Source organism: Peromyscus eremicus, chromosome 2 (genome assembly GCF_949786415.1).
Source record: "Peromyscus eremicus chromosome 2, PerEre_H2_v1, whole genome shotgun sequence".
Lineage (NCBI taxonomy): Eukaryota > Metazoa > Chordata > Mammalia > Rodentia > Cricetidae > Peromyscus > Peromyscus eremicus.
Window position 1 is genome coordinate 62366021 of NC_081417.1, and position 20180 is coordinate 62386200.

The 20180-nt window shown below is 42.5% G+C and overlaps 1 protein-coding gene across 1 annotated transcript in view; it reads right to left on the reverse strand.

Annotated features, from left to right (window-relative positions):
- Kif24 (kinesin family member 24) overlaps positions 1-20180 on the reverse strand; it is a 42958-nt gene that overhangs the window by 15630 nt on the left and 7148 nt on the right. The window contains exons 3-7 of the mRNA XM_059254138.1: positions 14676-14773; positions 13618-13833; positions 10322-10409; positions 1719-1840; positions 824-929 (exon numbers count right to left, since the gene is read on the reverse strand). Coding sequence (XP_059110121.1) covers positions 824-929; positions 1719-1840; positions 10322-10409; positions 13618-13833; positions 14676-14773 — 630 coding nt within the window. The remainder of the gene's footprint in view (positions 1-823; positions 930-1718; positions 1841-10321; positions 10410-13617; positions 13834-14675; positions 14774-20180) is intronic.

A 20180-nucleotide genomic window follows, 5' to 3' on the forward strand; every position in this document is an offset into this window, starting at 1 on the left:
GAGGTATATGGGCCATTTATAAAATGGCTTGATGAGTAGGGTTCCCTTTGATCCAACCAGGAGTTGGTGAGATGGCTCACTGAGCAAAGCTCTTGCCACACAAACCTGCCCACCTGAGTTTGGTCCCTGGAACCCATGGTGGAAGGAGAAAACCAACTTCCCAAAGTTGTCCTCTGACCTCCACACACCTGCCATGTATGTGCCCATATACATACGATAATAATAAAGTAATCCAACCATGGGAAGGATGGACTGCTTAGGTTCTTAAGTCTTTATACTTCTTATTTTGTGTGTGCATGTATGTGGTGGCATGTGTGTCATGGTGCATAATGTGGAGGTCAGAGGACAGCTTGTAGGAGTTGCTATCTTTCCACCATGTGGGTCCCAGAGATCAGACCCCAGAGGTCAGGCTGGGTAGCAAGTACCTTTACCTGTGGAGCCTCCTTCCTGGCCCTGGTTAAGGTTTTCAACTGCTGAAACTGAGTGGCAAATATCTGAAAGATATACTACTTTCTATGTTTGCATCCTCAAAGTATAAATTTCGGAGCAAGAAAAAGCTTTCTCAGCCATTTAGCAATTGCAGAAACATTTCTGTTTAGCTGGTAGGGAATGAGGAAAAGGGGTAAGGGGGCAGGAAGGATAGGGGCCCAGCATCGTGCAGAGGCCGCCTGCACCTGCAGCCCCACTCAGGACAACAGCGTTGGGTGAGAGCATGCTGCTGCCCTTCTGCTTCTCCCAGACTCACCATTTCCTATTAGGGCAAAATCTCTTAAAACAAAACAAAACAAAACAAAAAAAGACTTTTAGATTCTGAACAACTCACAGCCAGCAGACTCTGGTTTATTTCTGCGCCTTCCATCTTTGTCTGTCTGTCTGAGTCCCTGGCATCTGCTGCTCTCTCACTGCCAGCCAAATCAATGAAAGAGATCCTAGGAAAAAATACATAGCAGGAACGACTTCTTTGGGGATTTGGTGTATTTCCACATTAGCAACATTTTGTGACTCAGGAAGAAGTGGAGCACGGCTCATCCTCAGGAAATAAAAGACATTGTTAGTCTTCCAAAAACATCACAAGATCCTGATGTGTCAGCTGGAGCAGCACTGTTCACTTAGACACTTCCACTGGCTCTACTCATTTGTGAGGAAGTATGACCGAAATTAATAAAGCATTTTCCTACAAGGGTAAGTGACCATAATGCAAATCAGTTAGGTGACTACTTAGATAATTAAATAGAAAGTTTCATTGGCTGTTTTCTAACAAGAAAGGATGAAAAAGAAGAGAAGGACTCATTACTCAGAGGGGAGACAGGCTCATCCATCAGCATGGCAGAGTTTGCTAAGACAGCACCAGAAAAGCAATGAACGGATCCAATTGTCTTACATCTTCTTTCAAGAAGAATGGATCCCCCACCCCCATTTATGGCCTGCAAGCTCTCCGAGATGCATTCCTTGCTGTTTCTCTGCTGATACTGTGTTTCACGTTAGAAGTAATCAATGTCCCTTTTAATAACTTTGGGTTGACCAACAATAGGTCATTGCTTCATGGTTAATCAACTGATGGCACTTTATACAATGATTTATTTCAGGGCTAACAACACTTACTCTATAGCCCTGCAATGGAGATCCAAAGTGGCAGGGTGTTCCACGTTTAGCATATATATTTCAAAGTCACATGTGGAAAGGCAGACAATGCAATTCTCTACCTAGTTCCAGCTCACCTGCCAAATGTCCTCTTGGCTGAATCTTTGATCTGAATTTGGATGATAGCGTGGGATCGGGAGGAGTCTGCATTGACACCGGTGGCCCCAGTGCTGCGTTCCTTGCTGCCCTTTAAGATCACCTGGAAATATATGCACAGGACGATGACTTCCTCTGGGAGAAAACAGTCTCTGGCTCCGGAAAGCTGCCTAAGCAAGCAGCAGAGCACAGGCCTGTGATTTTGTTAGCATCCTGCAGTTTTTGATGTCCAGGTGGAAGTCTGCCCAGACACTAAATCACACAGAGTAAATACCAACAGCAGTGAGAACAATGTGGAATACTAATCTTGGGGGAGAACATTCAATGGCTCAAGAGCTAATTTACTTCTTAATCTTATGCACTCTTTTTAATATCTTTGATGGATCTAGCCTAACCAAGATCCCCAGGGGAAAACTTGGCTCCAGAGCAAGGTCTCATAGCATTCATCTATCTTAGTAACTGGAGCAAAGGACAGAAATGTACAATGCAGAATGACTGATCACATCCACCTGCTCTACCAGGATGCAGGCATGAAGGAGGCCAAACCTGATACTCAGGAACAGGGAAGTGAGTTATTTCATGTGCCTGTACCTTCCCTTGACTCCAGGACTCCCTTACCTCTGCCTGGGAGTCAAGACTAACTAGGATCTTTTGGCCACAAAGGAGTGAAGGAGGGGAAGAGAAGTCTCAGGCCTCCAAACAATGAAAATGTAATCATATATGAACATATTACCCTGATTTAAAAAAATTTTTAGACAGGGTCTCACAATGTAGCAGATGGCTTCTAACTAGTTATCTTCCTGACTCTGCCTCTCAAATACTGAGATTATAGGTTTGTGCCATGATACCAGTATGTCACCCTGATTTTGGATAGCGAGAGAAGTACTGATTACAAAGAATAAAAAAACTTTAATCATTATGTGATAGAAAGAATCCTCATAATAACCTAGTGTGACTTAAGTATGATTACAATGCCAAAGTCAAGAAACAAATTCAAAGGCTTGCTTCTCATAGAACTTACGTGGTGGAGCCAAAGTCCACATCCAGAATATCTGACTCCAAAGTCCGTGTGGTTTCTACTACACTGTGGGCACGCCTGATAAATTCATTTACTTTACATGAACTAAGAATAAGAAAGTCCTAGCTCATCCCATCCCCCAGACTCTCAGAATTTTAATTTGTACATATTGAACATAGTCATGTTTTCCAAATTAAGTGCCCTAATATTGAGAGAATCAAACTCAACAACAAGCTTCAAAATACACTATCAAGTAGGGCAAGGGCTTTATTTCCTTTTTTTGTTTTTTAAACTAATTTGGGAATACAGTTCAGTTGGTAAGACTGGCAGAGTGCTTACCCAGCATGTGCTAACCCTGGTTTTGACCCCAACATTGCACACCCCTGCAGTCCTAGTCCTTAGGAGGAAGGTAAGAGGGTCAGGAAGTCTAAGGTCATCCAAGGCCACATGGTAAGCTTGGCAGAAACCAACCTGATACACTTGAGCCCGTCTCAAAAAACAAAAAGAATTTCTCACTCTTAATCCCAGCATCTGGAAAGCAGAGGCAGGCAGATCTCTGAGTTCAAGGCCAGCCTGGTCTACATAGTGAGACCTAGCCTCAAAAAAACAAAAAACAAAAACAAAAGCAAAAAAACCACCCAACCAACCAAACAAAACCCAAGGTTTGTGGAGATGAATTTGAGTGAAGTCAAGAGTCCTAGAAGGCTGTAAACAGAGAAGTTACAGCAGGACTGTGCTGGGAGTTCAGCGGACCAGAACACCCACAGGAATGCAGGTGGGGAAGACGGGGACGCTACTGGAACAAGACCAGAAGCCATTCAGGTTACATTTCGGCAAAGAATTTGTCTATATTTTGTCCATGTCCAGAATCTTTGCAGAAGGCTGAATTGAAAGGTGACTGACTAATTTGACTTGAAAGTTCAAGAAAGCATATTGTCCTGGCTGTAGCAGTTACCAGTGTTCTCAGGTAGATTTATAGTAACGATTGGAGCAAAAAGCAGAGGATTTTAAAAACATGTAATCTGGCTAGAAAAGGAGTGAGCTGAAAGCTGTGAACAAGGAGGGTGGGGGGGGGTTATTAAACAGATTAGCACCATTAAAAAGAACCAAGGGCTGGGCGGTGGTGGTGCATACCTTTAATCTCAGCACCTGGGAGGCAGAGGCAGGAGGGGCTCTATGAGTTCAGAGCCAGCTTGGTAAACAGAGTGAGTTCCAGGACAGCCAGGACTACACAGAGAACCCTATTTGGGGGGGGGGGGGGCGGCAGGGGAGATCCCAAGGCTGAGAAGATGACCCAGTTGGTAAGGTACTTGTCATGCAAGCTTAAGTTTGACTCATAAAACCTGTATTAAAAAGCCCGGTGTTTGCTGAGGAAAACTGCAGGCAAAGAGCAAAGCCAGCTCAAGAGTGAGCCCGCGTGGGCTACAAGTAGCAAGGCCACAAGCAGCTGTCCAGACTGCTGGAGCTGCACCATGCCATCATGTATACCAGATGCTGGGCACTGACTACGGGACTTAATGTTTGCCTTGCTGGGCCTGGGACTTGCTTTGGTCTTATTCTTCCTTGCTATTTATTGTCTTGTCTTTTCCTTTTGGGATGGGCATGTTCATTCTGGAATAATCGTGTATTGGAAATACATAGTTTTTCTTTTTCTTTAGTTTTTCAAGACAGGGTTTCTCTGTATAGCTTTGCGCCTTTCCTGGAACTCATTCTGTAGCCCAGGCTGGCCTCGAACTCACAGAGATCCGCCTGCCTCTGCCTCCCGAGTGCTGGGATTAAAGGTGTGCACCACCCCCAGCCGGCTCATAGTTTTTCTTTCATTAAAAGAATTAATGTGTTTGCCTGTAGACATGTATGTGCACCACATGTGCCCATGGAGGCCAGAGAGGGTGACAGATCCCCTGGAACTGGAGTTACAGGTGGTTGTGAGCTGCTGTGTGGGTGCTGAGAACTGAACCTGGGCCTCAGCCAGGGCTCTTAACGGCCGAGTCGTTTCTTTAGCCCCGTCCTTCTGATTTTATAGGAACTTAGGTAAGAGTTTGTCTTTAGTCTCTGAGAAAAATTTTGGTTCTGGAATGAACTGTTAAGATTTGGGGGTTTACTGGATATAGAATAAAAACATTTACATTAGGAAACAGCCGCAGCCTTTGGAGCCAGAGTGGGATGTTATCATTTGAACAGGAAATGTCCCCCATAAGCTCATGATCTGAAAACTCGGCCCCAGGTGATAAGAGTTATTTGGGGAACTTATGGAAACTTCAGGAGGTGGGACCTGGCTGGAGGAAACAGGTCACTGGGAGTGTGTCCTTTGGGCCTATTATTCCAACTTCCTATCTCTACTTCTGGTTTCTGTCCCCAGTGGCATCAACATCTGTTCTCTGCCACACCTTGCCATGTTTTGCCCAAGTTCATGGGGCAAGTGACCATGAACTGAACCCTATGAAACCCTGAGCTGAAGGAATCTTCTAAGCTGTTTCTTGGCATTTTGTCATAGAAATGAGGAGAGTAACTAAGACAGTATTTAAATCACCCAGTTCATAAGACAGTTTAATGAAATGTATTTTCTATCTTTATTTCTTTTTAAAGGCTTGTATGTGTGCACGTGCGTTAGTGATGTGTGTGTACAGGCGTCCTCGCCCGTGCAAGTGTGCACACAGGCCGAGATTACCGTCACAATGTCTTTATTTCTTTTTAAAGGCTTGTGTGTGCACGTGAGTTAGTGATGTGTATGTACAGGCGTCCTCGCCCGGGCGAGTGTGCACACAGGCCGAGATTACCGTCACAATGTCTTTCTTCACACACTTTGCCCTGTAGCCTTAGCTGACCTGGAACTTGCTCTGCAGACCAGGTTGGTCTTGAACTCACAGAGATCTGCCTGCCTCTACCTCAGTGCTGGGGTTAAAGGCGTGCACCCCTACACTTGATTATCTGTTTTTATTATCACTGTTTGTTCTAAACAAGGTCTTGCTGTTGTAGCCCAGCCTAGTCCAGCACTTGCCCAGGCTAACTCCAAACTTAATTTCCTTCGGACTCAGCCTCCCAAGCACTAGCATTACAGGCACGTACCACCACACTTGGCTTGCTAGAAAACTTCAAAGACTACATGGAGGTTGTAGAAGACCTGCTCAGCATGCGCACGATCCCAGGTTCAATCTCCAGTACTGGAGAGGGAGTGGCACCAGACATGTGTCTCTGCCTCTAATCCCAGCACTCAGGAGGCAGAGGTAAGAGGATTGCCAAAAGTAAGACAACTTGGTCAACACATTGAATGCTAGGTCACCCAAGGCTATATAGCAAATCATTGTTTAAAGTCAAGTTATGCAAACTAAAATGTATACGATGTGTACGTAGAGCACACAGTACCATCACCAGGACATGATAAATTCACAAAGTAATTTTACAAAGACAGAAGGAACTGACATCTATCTATGTTTCTAAAACAAACGGTCATCTTCATCAGAATTTCATGGGAAATATAGCTTATAAATTATTGGGGATGTCATAGGTTCCTCAGTCCACATCAAAAGAGAAGGAAAGAAGGGGGAGTGGGAATGTGAAGAAGGAAAGCCAGAGCCCCAGCTTTATCTGGCCACAAGACTTTAACCACTGAGCTTTCCTGAACAAATGTCAAAGCACCACAAACACCTGAGTGGTTAGTACTGTGCATGTCATCCTTGATCTGAGAAGCAGTGGTACTGGGTACAATCTCTACCTTCCACACACAACTGAGATCCACCTAAGGGGGCATCTTCTTGTATGGATCTTTACTGACAAAGCAATGATAAAAATATGAGCAGGTATCTGAAGTCTTGAGAATAAAAGCCTGTGATTATATAAAGTAGCTATCGGGCTACGGAGATGGCTTGGTGGCTAAGAGTGTTTGCTGCTCTTGAAGAGAACCGGGTTTGGGTCCCAGCTTTTACACCAGGGGTGAGGGCTCACACTCCTATGTAATTGTAGTTCCAGGGTATCTGATACCTAGTGTTTTGCCTGCATGTATGTCTGTGTGAGGGTGTCAGATCCTCTGAAACTAGAGTTACAGACAGTTGTGAGCTGCCATGTGGGTGCTGGGAATTGAACCCAGGTCCTCTGGAAGAGCAGTCAGTGCTCTTAACCGCTGAGCCATCTCTCTAGCCCCCAAAACAAACCTTAAAAAATATAAAAACCTATTGGAATTATTTAAATCAGGAAATCTCTAATCGACTGACCAAAAAATTAATTAATTAAAAAACAAACAAAACCTTGAGGGACTGGCAAGATGGCTCAGCAGATAAGAGTACTTGTTCCTCTTGTATAGGATCCAGTCTCAGTTCCCATCAGACATGTACACGCACGCAGGTAAAACACTACACATAAATAAATAAATCTAAACAATTTTTTCTTTTTTTTGAAAGATTTATTTGTTATATAAACAGTGTTCTGTCTGCATGTGTGTCTGCACTCCAGAAGAGGTCACCAGATCTATTATAGATGGTTGTGACTCACCATGTGGGTGCTGGGAATTGAACTCAGGACCTCTGGAAGAGCAGCCAATGCTCTTAACCTCTGAGCCATCTCTCCAGCTCCCCTAAACAAAGTTTTTTAAAGAATAATAATAATAAAAAAATCTTGAATCCAAATATGGGCAATATGTCAAGGCAGTTATGTTCATAGAGGCAGAGCAGGCCTGGAGTTTACACTGCAGAGTTCAGGTAGTCAGACCAGGAAGGACAAATTTCTAGAAGCTGCCAGTTGTGCAGGCAGTATCAGGTGGCCATGCTGGAGTGAGCCTGAGGGTTATCTGAGGGTAACACTTGAAGATGACACTTTAACAAACACATGGGTGATACCTGAGTGGGCACGGACACTGACATCTGAGAGGGTGGAGGTGTAACATTTAAGTAAGCAAGTGCTGTGGGTTCAAGTCAATAGATGTTGATGAGAGGAACTGTGTCAGGTGCCCATAATGGATATTAACTTTCCACCTGGATCTCTGATGTCTTCCTGACTGTAGTTATAAACTTGGGGGATCAATGGCAATAAACAATGACAAGCTAACAAACAAAACCTTCATGCTTTTTTTTAAGGAACAATCCTTTAGGATAATGCTATCTACTTTTCCAAGAGAGGCTCACGTGACATAGACTGTCCTGTAAGCACAGCCTGCTAAGCATGGGTTTGATTCCCAACACTGCAGGGGGAAGCAGCACAGCTGTGGCTCCACGTTAAGGAAAAAGGATTTCCCCAGAGTGTTTGTTCCATTCCCATTTAGAATCCCAAGGACTAGAGTCACCTCAGACTCCTAACAATGAAGCATGGCTGGGAAAGTAGGACAAGACCACAGAGAATCCATGTGTGAGAAACGTTTTCCTTTGGACTCCACTGAAGAGGGCATTCTGGACAGCTTGAGAATGTTCAGAGCCCCTGCTTCTTTTGTTCTGTGCCTGCCTCTGGAGTCAGTAGAAAAGGCTCTTAGGTGATCTGCTACAATAGCCAGATCCCCAGACACAGAGGCGTGATTAGACATAAATGTGTACTCTCAACCCTCCGAGATAAGCAAGGGCTGGAAAAACAAATTCAGAAACTAAGGTGTTACCTAATCATAGTTACCTTACCATTTCACACAATATTTAAAACTTATTTTTATTTTTACTTATGTTTCTCCGTGTGTGGGTATGTGCACTGGAGAACAGGTGCCCAGGGAGGCCAGAGGTGTTGGACCCACCAGGAACTGTACTTACAAGTGTCTGTGAGCTGTCCAACACGGGTCCTTCTACAAGGGCAGTGAGTGCTCTTATCTGCTGAACCATCTCTCCAGCCCCAATACAATCAAGTCCTCTCTCCCTCCCCTCCCCTCCCTTCCCCTTCTTGTCTCACTATATTGCCCAGATTGGCCTGGTTTATGATCCTCCTGTCTCAGCTTCCCAAGTGTTAGAATTATAGGCATGTTCCACTATTACTGGCAATTCTTAATACTTTGTTTTGAAAAGTGGTAACAAAACTGCCCCAAGCCCTATTATTTGTGGTTAAAAACAGCCTGTAAGTGCTCAATTTTAAGCAAACAACCCAGAAGATACTGCCATAAATGTATTAATTCAGTGATTTTTTTTTTTTTTTTTACTTTCTTAAGAAAAACTGATCCCTAATATTCCACAATAGATAGTAAAAAGGTGGAAAGGATGCTGCTTCAGAGTTGATGAATCTGGCCTGGAGGCTGGCTCTTCCTGCCCTTGACTCTCTGATGACCAGCTTCCAATTTTACCTTCAGTTTGCTCATCTGGAAGAGGAGCTTTATAATACATATCTTACTTTATGGTGATTAAAGCACATGATATTTGGAAAAAAAAAACCTCCAGCCAAATATTTGTTAGATAGTTAAGTGCTCAGTAAACATTTAAGCATAATGACAGTAGGGTGTGGTGGTATACACACTTAATCCCAGCACTTGGCAGATAGAGGCAGGTGGATATCTGTGAGTTCAAGACAAGCAAGGTCTACATAAAGTCCAGGACAGCCAAGGCTACATAAAGACCCTGTCTCAAAAAAACAAAACAAAGAACTAGTTGGTGTCTCACACCTGTAATCATTTTACTGGAGAGCTGGAGAGCTGGAGACCCAAGGATCATACATTGAAGGTCATCCTTAGTTACATTAAGTTGGAAGCCAGTCTGAGCTATATAAGACCTTATTTAAAAAGAAAAAGTTAAGCTATTTTTTTTAAGTGAAGAAAAGGGCCCATGAATGATCTAATGTAAAGCTGGAGTTGAGCCAGAATAGCCCAGAGCTCAGTGGCACTGTACTTGCTTAGTATGTGTAAGGCTCTGCATTTGATCCCCAGCATCTGCTCCCCCAAGAAAGCCAGGCTTGAGGACCATTAAAAGAAGGTTCACTAGAAATATATTAGTACATAAATCAATAAATGACCTCTGAACAAGAAAAAACAACAACCAATTAATAGTGGATATCATAGACAGTGTGTGCGTGTGCTAAGGATAGTAAATGGGCTCTTATTTTCTACTATTTTATATATTTCTGCAATGTTTAGATTTAACAACAAACAAATATTATATTTGCTATAACAAACAGATAACTTTTAATAAAGAAGCAAACTTCAAAATTCCTTTGGAAGGATACACAAAAACTAATAAAACTAGTTGCCTCGGGAAAAGGGAAGGGAAAGGGTATTTTCCAATTCTTTGGATTTTGAGAGCATGTGAAAGTATTGCTTATTAAAATCTTATTTAAAATAAGAACACTTGCCTCTAGCACTTTCTCCTGAGCTCACTGCCCAGAAAATATAATCGCAGCCTTTGAAACTGGCCCCAAGAGCATCGTTGCCACGCATTCGTTTCTGCCCCATGCCCTGCCTCCCACTCTAGGGCACCACGGAGCAACAAGCTATCTTCAAAAGGTGGCTCACATTTCACGGAGCAACAAGCTATCTTCAAAAGGTGGCTCACATTTCACAAGTGTGAGTGGTGCCACTGCCCTCCACCTTCATCTGAGCCATCACACTTGCTAGGAAGCAAAACGAAGTGTTTCCCTGGGCTGAGGCTGCCGAGGGGTGGAAGGGGAGGAATGCATTACCTGTAGGAGGAGCTCCACACTGTCCACCTGGAGCTCTCGAAGGCCAGCTATCTGCACCACATGCTTGCTATCTTCTCTTGCAAAGAGCCTGGGGATGAAAAATCGTGGTTGGTATGACTGGATTGTCTTGCTTTCCCCACACATTCTCCGAGTCTCCTATTACACAGTGGTTTTGCCATTTGGATGGGATGGCTATGCTTCCCCTCCCCAGCCCCACCTCCTAATGTCAGCTTCAGACTACCGTGGTGGTCCTTCCTTGTTGTAAACAAATCAGTATCTTTGATTAAAATCAAAAGAATGAGCACAAAACCCATACATATTCCAAAGCATGGATGGCATAGTTCTGGCTAGTAACCAGTGCAATGGTGGGTATAGGATCTTTGCTGCCTAATCAAAGTACAGCTCTGGTCTCTGCTTGTTAGCTGCTCTCTTCTCTCTTGAGGAGAAAACACGTGGTCCTGCTAGCAGCAGCAGCCATTCTGTATCTACGAAGAACTAGCTTCAGGATGAAGGTAACAGGTAGAGCAGAGAGATGCAAAGTAACCACGTCATTATCCCTGAGCAAAGGAGCAGAATATCCCTGAAGCCTTCCTAGCCTTCCAAGTTGTCTGAGCCAATGGTCTCCCTAAATATAGTAGGGGTGGGGTTTTGTTTTTTTTAATTTGTAATAGAAGGAGTCCTGATAACATATTTTTATTTTGTTTGAGACAGGGTCTTACTACGTAATTCAAGCTGGCCTTCGCCGGGCGGTGGTGGCGCACGCCTTTAATCCCAGCACTCGGGAGGCAGAGCCAGGAGGATCTCTGTGAGTTCGAGGCCAGCCTGGACTACCAAGTGAGTTCCAGGAAAAGGCGCAAAGCTACACAGAGAAACCCTGTCTCAAGCTGGCCTTCAAATTGTGAAAAAATACAAATATATATAGGGTGGTAATTTAGATAATTCATTAAAGAATTACATTCTGAAACAGCCAGATATCCTGTCTCTTCATAAGCACACACACACACACACACACACACACACACACACACACACACACACGACTACATGTACAACAGTGATTTTTTTACTTAAAAGTAATAGGCATTATGACCACAGAGAGCTTTTGGGGGATTAGGAGATGAGGCGAAGTCTCACTGTGTAGTCCAGGATGGCTTTGAAACTGTGATCCTCTTATCTCAGCCTGATGAGTGCTGCTGGCATTACAGGTCTATGCTACCATGCCTGGATAAAGTTTTTCTCTTTTTCTTTCTCTCTTTCTTTTTTTTATACTGGGGTTTGAATTTAAGACCTTACACATAGTAGGTTAAATGTTCTACCACACAGCTACATCCTCAACTTGGAAAGGGCTTTGAAGGAGGGTGCCTGGGGTTGAAGGAAAAGCCACAGTTGAGCTAAATGGAGGCTTAAACACCATTACAAAGATGGCAATGAGAAGTAACTCCTGCCCCAAGTATTCACGAACGGCACTGCCTTCCTCTGACAGTCATGTGTCAGAGATGAAGCCTGAACACTTGTATTCTCTCAACTGGGACGCGGGCACACCTATGTGTTGGGATGGTCAACAGTGCAAGGACCTGTCTAAGCACACCTGCTGGCTTCTTCAGTCATGCTACCCAATACCGGAGCCCTCCCTGCTGGAGCCTTTCCCATGCTGGTCTCCCTACTGAATAGGAACTGCCCCACACCATATTCCACTGCTTGCCTGCAGCACATGAACTTGAATGTCACACCGGACATCTCCACAGAGGCTTGCCTGCCTTTGCTGTGGTGCTGGTTAGTTTCCCTAGCCTTCCACCCCACTTCACTTCCACTCCCTCCTCCCCCCATGTGTCAGGTTTAGTTGATTCTGTTATGACAATCCTTCTTTCCCTTCGGACCTCCCTCTCACCTTTCCACGCTCCAGCTCATAGATCCCTTCAACTTGGCTGCCTGATGTTCAGGTTAAGTCACATGTTCCCATCTAAACAAAACTATTCTAGAAACATACATAACAGGCACACCGATACACTTCTAGATTACTTTTATGTTATCAGAGCAAAAAGCTGAAGGTGGGACAGTGGGACAGCTCCTGCCACCAAGCCTGACAATCTGAGTTCCAGCCATTAAACCAGTGGTAGGAGGTTTAATGTGGGAGGAGGGTTAAATCACCCTTTTACAGGGGTCACCTAAAACCATCAGAAAACATAAATGCAATTCATAACAGTAGCAACATTACAGTTATGAAGTAGCAACAAAAATGTTATGGTTGGGGGTCACCACAACATGAGGAACTGTATTAAAGGGTGGCAGCGTTAGGAAGGTTGAGAACCACTTAGACCTTAGACCACACAGTAGAGAGAGAAATGACTCCTAAAGTCATTCTTTGATCTCCACATCCCCATCATGGCATATGCACACCTATATACATACACATACACATATGCCCACAAAACAAAGAAATTACAATGTAATTTAAGAGCACTGGCTGCCCTTCCAGAGGGCTCAGGCTCATTTCCAGCACTCACACGGTAGCTAGCTGTCTGTAACTGCAGTTGCAGGGATTCTGATGCCCTCTTCTGGCCTCCATAGGCCACCAAACATGCATGTAGTACAAAGAAATACAGACAGGCTAAACACCCACATACATAAAATAAAAATGAATCTAAAAAGTTGAATGTGAAGAAAAGACATTTTTTTGCCAATTTCATAAAAACTATCATTAAGTTTACACTAACATTATTTACAGGGAAAATATTTAAATATTTAAATTAAATACATGCTGATTTCCTGACTTTCTGAAATTATAATCTTTTTCATAGTAAAAAAGGGGAAGAGTCTTGGTAGATATTAAGCTATTGTTATTAAAAACCAATAACGGGAACTGAAGCTGTAGCCCTGTGGCAGAATGCCTGCAAACATGTGTAAGGTGCTAGGTTCAATCTCCAGCGCCGAGAAGGTATTAATGGATGGCTAGTTTACATTTTTCTCTAGCTGAGTTAACAGTCTCAAAAATATGTATTTAAGCCGGGCATAGTGGCAAAAGTCTTTAATTTTATTACTCAGGAAGCTGAGTCAGGATGATCACAAGTTCAAAGCTGCCCAGGCCAAACAGAAAGTTTTATGCCAGACAGGACTACACAGTCAGTCTCCAAACAGAAAAAGGAAGGAAGGGGAAGACAGAACATCCCATGCAAGAGACTGCCATTTCACAAAAACGATTCTCATTAAAGTCATGTGATCAGAGTGATTCTGTGGAGCTCTGGCTCAAACAGTGATGTACAGACACAGATCAACAGCTTCTCACTCCTATCTAGTACCGTTTTCTTCTATTTAGGAGGTCATAAAGTTGTCCACAGTAGATTTCATAGAAACTGATCCACACAAAGAGGTTGCTTCTTGACTGGGATACTTTCAGCTGCCTGAAGATATCTTTGGCGGCCAGAGCATATAGTCCCGGGTTTTGGTGAGTTCCTATCATGGTATAGGTTTTCCCAGCACCTGTTTGTCCATATGCAAAGCAGGTGGCATTGCCTCTGGGGGGAGAATAATTAGAATTACTTACAAATATTTAAAGAAGTGATAATTTACATAGAGACGTTTAATGACAAGTCAGAAAGAAACAGAATCCTTGGAGAATTTAGCATGAAATTCTTTAAGAAAGCTTATATTATGAAAACAAAAGTAAAAACATCCTCAAACCAAGTTGTGTTTTCTTAAAGGAAATATTTATAGAACTGATAATATATATAGTAACTCTTGAATATAAGGAGATAAGGACTTTGAACACCACTCGAGCTAGAGATATAGCTAAGTTGGTAGAGTGCTTGCCTTGCACGTAGGAGGCCATGAGTTTGGTTCCCAGCACCGACACACACACACACACACACTCACACACACACACACACACACCAAGTTTCTATTCTTCATAAGCTGCTGAGATGTGTCCTAAAGACTCTTTCCTTTCCTTTTGCATTCTGTGTTTTGCGTTTGTTGTTTGGGGACAGCTATCACTGCAATCCAGGCTGGCCTAGAGCTCTTGGAGCTTACATGTAGACCACGCTGACCTTGAACTTGTGTCCATTTTCATACCTTATCTTCCCAAGTGCTTAGAGATTCCAAAGTTCAAGCTAATTCAACCACTTCCATGTTTTATTCTGAAGATACTGTCAAAATCAAACTACTGAGAGTTTTTACTTCCCTAGGAAACAGAGAAACACTGTCTCCAGTGTAAAAGGAAATGTTTGGTAAATCTAGGTTACAACGTAAATTCATATTTCATTGAAAAGAACTAGAAAAGCATCCATGTATTAGTAAAGGAACACAGCTTATGGAGAACAAAAAACTAAAAGTAAGAGAAGGAATCAATCTATCTCACCCATTGAAAACATGCTGAATGAGTGGGTGAGCAGTCTTCAGGTAGACATCTCGATTGGTGCATGCCTCACCAAAGACTTCATCAAAATAAAAAACATGCTGAAAAATAAACTTGATTTTTATAGACATACATTTGTATTTTCACCACCATTAGTCTATTAACACATAGGAAAAGTCAAACACATTTCTAAGCAATAGTAACTGACTGACAAACTCAGAAAAATGAATAACCAGTAACTGTTAATGACAGTCTTTGCTTTCCACCCCTCCCTACAAGTTCTCACAGTGAATAGCTAGAGTGGACAACTTCTGTTCTCTCTCAAGGGAAGTGAAGTGATGAAGATAAGAGTGAGCCGATCCTCTTGGCTCTGGGAGAGGAAATGAATTCTACAAGGAGTATCCTACAGACTAGGCAAGGTCAATCTATATGAAAATTTGTGTGAAGTCTAGGGATCAATTCTCATTCTGTAGGTTCCACAGCTTAACTTGTAGTTCCCCAAACATTCACTGTTAGCTGGTGGAAGCACCCTGTAACAGGAGTGTGCAGCAGCCCAAAGATAAAGACATCATTCTATCCCACTCCCCAAGGCGCTGATCTACACAGATACACACATGACCTCCCTGACAGCAGAACTTTAAGAGAGAGCATGGGTGAGGTAAATGAACAGGCATCCACAGTTGTACTTGACCCCTCTTCAGCATCTCCCGATACTCTGAGTTGGAGTTCCTAAGTATTTAGCTATAGGCAAGTCACAATTTTTGTTTTAATGGATCTGACTGATTATTGTTATTACTATTTGAGTGAGACAGGGTCTTATGTGTTCCAAGCTGACTTGAATTTCTGACTCTGCTGCTTCTGTCTCTGAAGTGCTAGAATTACATGAATGTACCACCCGGCCTAGTTTACGTGGTGCTGTGGATTAAACCCAGGGTTTCATACATGCTGAGCAAGCACTCTACCAACATAGCTGTATTCCAAGCCCTATTTTTATTTTAATAATTACTTTTTGAGCAGTTTTAGAAAAACTGAACAGAAAGCAGAGTTTCTGTATATGTCTTTCTTCAAGTTCCTTCTATTAAATTCTTGCCCAGTGGAAGAGGGAGGGAATAACTCAATGGAAAAACATTTCTTCTCCTTGGGAAAGCTATTATGAAAAAGGCTACTGAGATTGGATGGGGTGGTGTGAGAGGTGGAGATGGAAGGAGGAAGGAAGATAATGTCAGAGAAGCATAAGCAAAAGGTCAAAGAAAGACAGCACAAGGAATTCGCTGTTTAGTTATGGTTAGCAACAGTGAACATCCAGTATGACTAAACTCAGGAAGGACTTCTCCGCTAAGCGGAAGAGTGATACAATACTAGAATAGTGACTTAGACTACATGGTAGGGGTCTTGGGACATCAGCCATAAAGGAATTAGCAGAAACGAGGATAAAGTAAAGAATTTGCAAAAGAGAAGGATAATCTGAGCTACTTCACTGGAAGATTAATCTGAGTTCATAATGTGACTAGATTGTGACTAGACTCTAGTCATTCATTGGTGAAGTAAGAAGAGTCAAAATAGGTGACAATAATGGGGAAATGAAAAAAATTGGCAAATGACTGGATGTGACAGGAAGGGCTACAAATGAAAAATTGAAGTGACTTAGGAAAAGAGATAAGAGACTTCATTACACTGGGTCTGGAAAGCGGTAATTCAATGGCTATAATTTTTGAACAATTTAGAGGCTTACCATGATGGTACCTAACTATTCCTGAGTAAGAAATCTTAGTAATTACACGCTGACTATAGCAGAATGATAGTTAATACACAATGAATGAGATTAAGGTCCTATCTTCTGCCACATTTTAACCTGCTCTAATTATTTACTAAAGAGAACTGTATAGACAGATCCAGAAAACTGGACTTTGGCAAATTTAATGTGGCTTACTCTACCCCAGGTTCAATTATCTTTTATGTACCATTACATTACATTAGAATGGAAGTTAGATCATAAAAAAAATGAGATCATAGGGCCAAGCTTACCATTTACAAAGTTACCAAACATTAGAAAGTGAAAGAATGAATCTGCAGAATGATAAAAAGAAATCTGGGCTGGGGATGTAGTTCAGTTGGTAGAATGCTTGCCTAACATGCACGAAACCCTAGGGTCAGTTCCTAGTACAGAGTAAAAGCAGGGGTGGTTGCACATGCCTATAATCCCAGCACTTATGAGGTGGAACCAAGAGGATCAGGAGTTCAAGGTCACCTCAGGTATACAACCAGTTCAAGACCGTCATAAGCTGTGTGTCTGTGTGTGTAGTGGGGGTGGGTGGGAGTTGTACACATGTAAGTGTGCATACAGAGGCCAGAGGAGGACTTCAGGTGTCTACACCTATCACTCTTCACCTTATTGCCTCGTGGCAGTTTCACACTGAACTGAAAGCCTGCATTTCTGGGCTGGATGGCCAATGAGTTACTGGCATCTGCCTGTCAGCACGGCCAGTGATGAGGTTATGAAGGCACAGTCACGCCCGGCTTTTTACTCAGGTCCTCGGGCGTGCCCAGCAAGCACAATTACTCAGAGTCATCTCCTTGACTCTGGCAGTAATTGCATTCACATTTTTGTTTGTTAATTTTTAATCAGTACACAAAACAATAGTTTCATTATGTCATTTTTCAACAATTGTTTTCTTAAATGAAAGGTTATATTTTAATTTAAATATACAAAGGATTTGAATGAATTAAATTCAGAGAGGAACAAACTCTTGAGGCATGATTAGAAACCTGCATCTGTTTTCTATGTGAAACAGTTTGTTACACAGTGAAGGGCAAACAACACACTGTACTAAAACTTTGCTGGGATAAAGAGAAGTCAGAACCATGTGAGATGTCAAGCGTATCACTTTCCATTCAAAACAGACATTGCAGTATACACAAAGGGCTGCTCAACAATTAGCACAATCTAATTCCAGAACAAATTTGCCCTCTCCAAAAGAAACTCACACACGTCCTCAGTGAATCCCCAGCTGTTTTTCAGCATCATTTTTTTTATATCCTCCTCCCTCTCTTCCTTCTCCCATCTCCCTGTATCCACCTTTAATAGGAGGCACTTTCTGTCTTCATGCCTTCTCCTCTTTCCTTAAAAACCTTTTCTCCCCATCCCATGGCCCCCCTCTTAGCATGATCTACATTCGTACCCCCAGGTACACACATATAAAAATTAAAAGCTAAGATGTCTATAAGAGAGAAGATGGAGCACTCACTTCAGCAGTATATATACTAAAATTATAAGAGAATATGTGCTACCTGTCTTTCTGAGTCTGGGTTACCACATTAATATATTTTCCAGAGCCATTCATTCCCCTGCTTTTACAGTTAAATATGAGACCAAAGAAAGCGATCAAAATATACATATTCAACATCTAAGCCAGGAGGTGGTGTCGCACGCCATTGATCCCAGCACTGGAGAGGCAGAGGCAGGTTCTGTGAGTTCAAGGCCAGCCTGGTCTATAGAGTGAGTTCTAGGACAGCCAGGGCTATACAAAAACCCTGTTTCAAAAAAGAAAAGCTTAAATTATTGATAATATTTGAAATGTGGAAAACAACAGGAAGAAAATCAAACTGTCTGTGAATCTTTGTACTCAGAGATAGCTCTTGTTAACTTTTTAAGCTATACAGTACAATTTTTTTCATTTAAATAATTTGAACGAAGCCAGGAATAGTGCACACATACATAATTCCAACACTGGAGACACTGAGGCAGGAGGATCACAAGTTAGTACTGGCTACATAATGAGGCTCTGTCTTCAACCAACCAACCAGGGCCAGGTGTGACGGCACGTGTTTTTAATCCTAGCACTTGGAAGGGACAGGTAAGCAAGATCTCTATGAGTGTGAGGCCAGTTTGCGCTACACAGTGAGCTTTAGTCCAGCCAGGGCTACATGGCAAGAAAGATCCTGTCTCATCCACTACTCACCTCTCCCTAAAAACCCAACCAATGAACCACAACAAGTGCCCTTCTGGAGAAGAACGTGTATTCCTTTTTGTCTCATGAAATTAAAGACAGAGAGCTCTGTCGGCATGGTGGCACACAACTTTAATCCCAGCACTTGGGAGGGAGATGCTGGCAGATCTGTGAGTTAGAGGTCAGCCTAATCTACAAAGTGAGTTCCAAGCCAGCCAGGGCTACAGAGTGAGACTCTGTCTTAACAAACACACCAAAACCAAAATGAAACAAAAAGCACAGGCCTTTTGCTGATATGGTAAATCCTAGAGTCCCTGTACAGACTTATTATTACTGATGTATATGAGCATTTACTGTATGTGTAGGTGCTCATGAAAGCCAGAAGAAGGGGGTGTCAGATCCCCTGGAACTGGATTTATAGACGGCTGCGAATAGCCTGACACAGGTGCTGGGACTGAACTCAAATCCGCAGTGAGTGCTCTTACCCACCTAGTCAACTATCTAGAGCCCTGTAAAAATCTAAATGGAGGGCCAGGCAGTGGTGGCGCTAGCCTTTAATCCCAGCACTCGGGAGGCAGAGGCAGGAGGATCTCAGTGAGTTCCAGGCTAGCCTGGTCTACAAATCGAGTTCCAGGACAGCCAGGACTGTTACACAGAGAAACTGTCTCAAAAAACAAAACAAAACAAAAACCAACCAATCTAAAAGGACTAGCTAAGCACTGTAGTACATGCCTGTAATCTCAGAACCTGAGCTGCCAAGGCAAGAGGATCACAAGCATATATAGCCTGGGCTTCAAGAAAGAAATTCTAAGCCAGTACACTAGATAGTGATATAGTCCCTCAATAAATATATAAATAAATACTTTTTTAAAATTGGAAAGTAGGGCAGAGCTTGGGATGCAGCTCAGTGGTAAAATATTTTCCTAGCATAGGTGAGGCCCTAAATTGAATTTCCAGTATTTGGCGGGGGTGGGGTTGGGGTGTAAAAGTAAAATAAAAAAAGAAAATAGAACAAAAAGAAATAATTTGGAAAGGGAAATACTTTTGTTTTCACTTATTGTGCTTGTATAAAATTTTTAATGACTAAGTGGCAGACATACTGATTTAAAAAGATAGGATATTTAACTACATATACATATTTTCTGTTTACTCTCTGAATAAGTTTCAAAGTAAAACTTAAAGAATCTAGGATTCCTTTCATTTAGAAGCAAGTTTGATACAGACTTCTTTTTAAGGAAGGAAAAAAAGAGAGGATATAAGTCCTTCCAATATTTTTATATCATAGCATTGGCAGGTAAGGACTTTGACCTATGAGATCAAAGGTCCAAAGTTCAACAGCAGAGAAAATACCATGGAATCTATGGGTATTCAATAAATATTGATCGATGGCAATGACAAAGAAGTAAGGTTATTGTGTTTGGGGATAATGGAAAAATACAAAAGATAACATGATGCCTCCTGAAGGGAATTACTGTGACTGAAGCATCATTAAGGAAGCCTTGGGTAGATGGTGACTGGACAGAGCTATTACTCTGGCTATAGTAGCCCTGGAACTAACTAG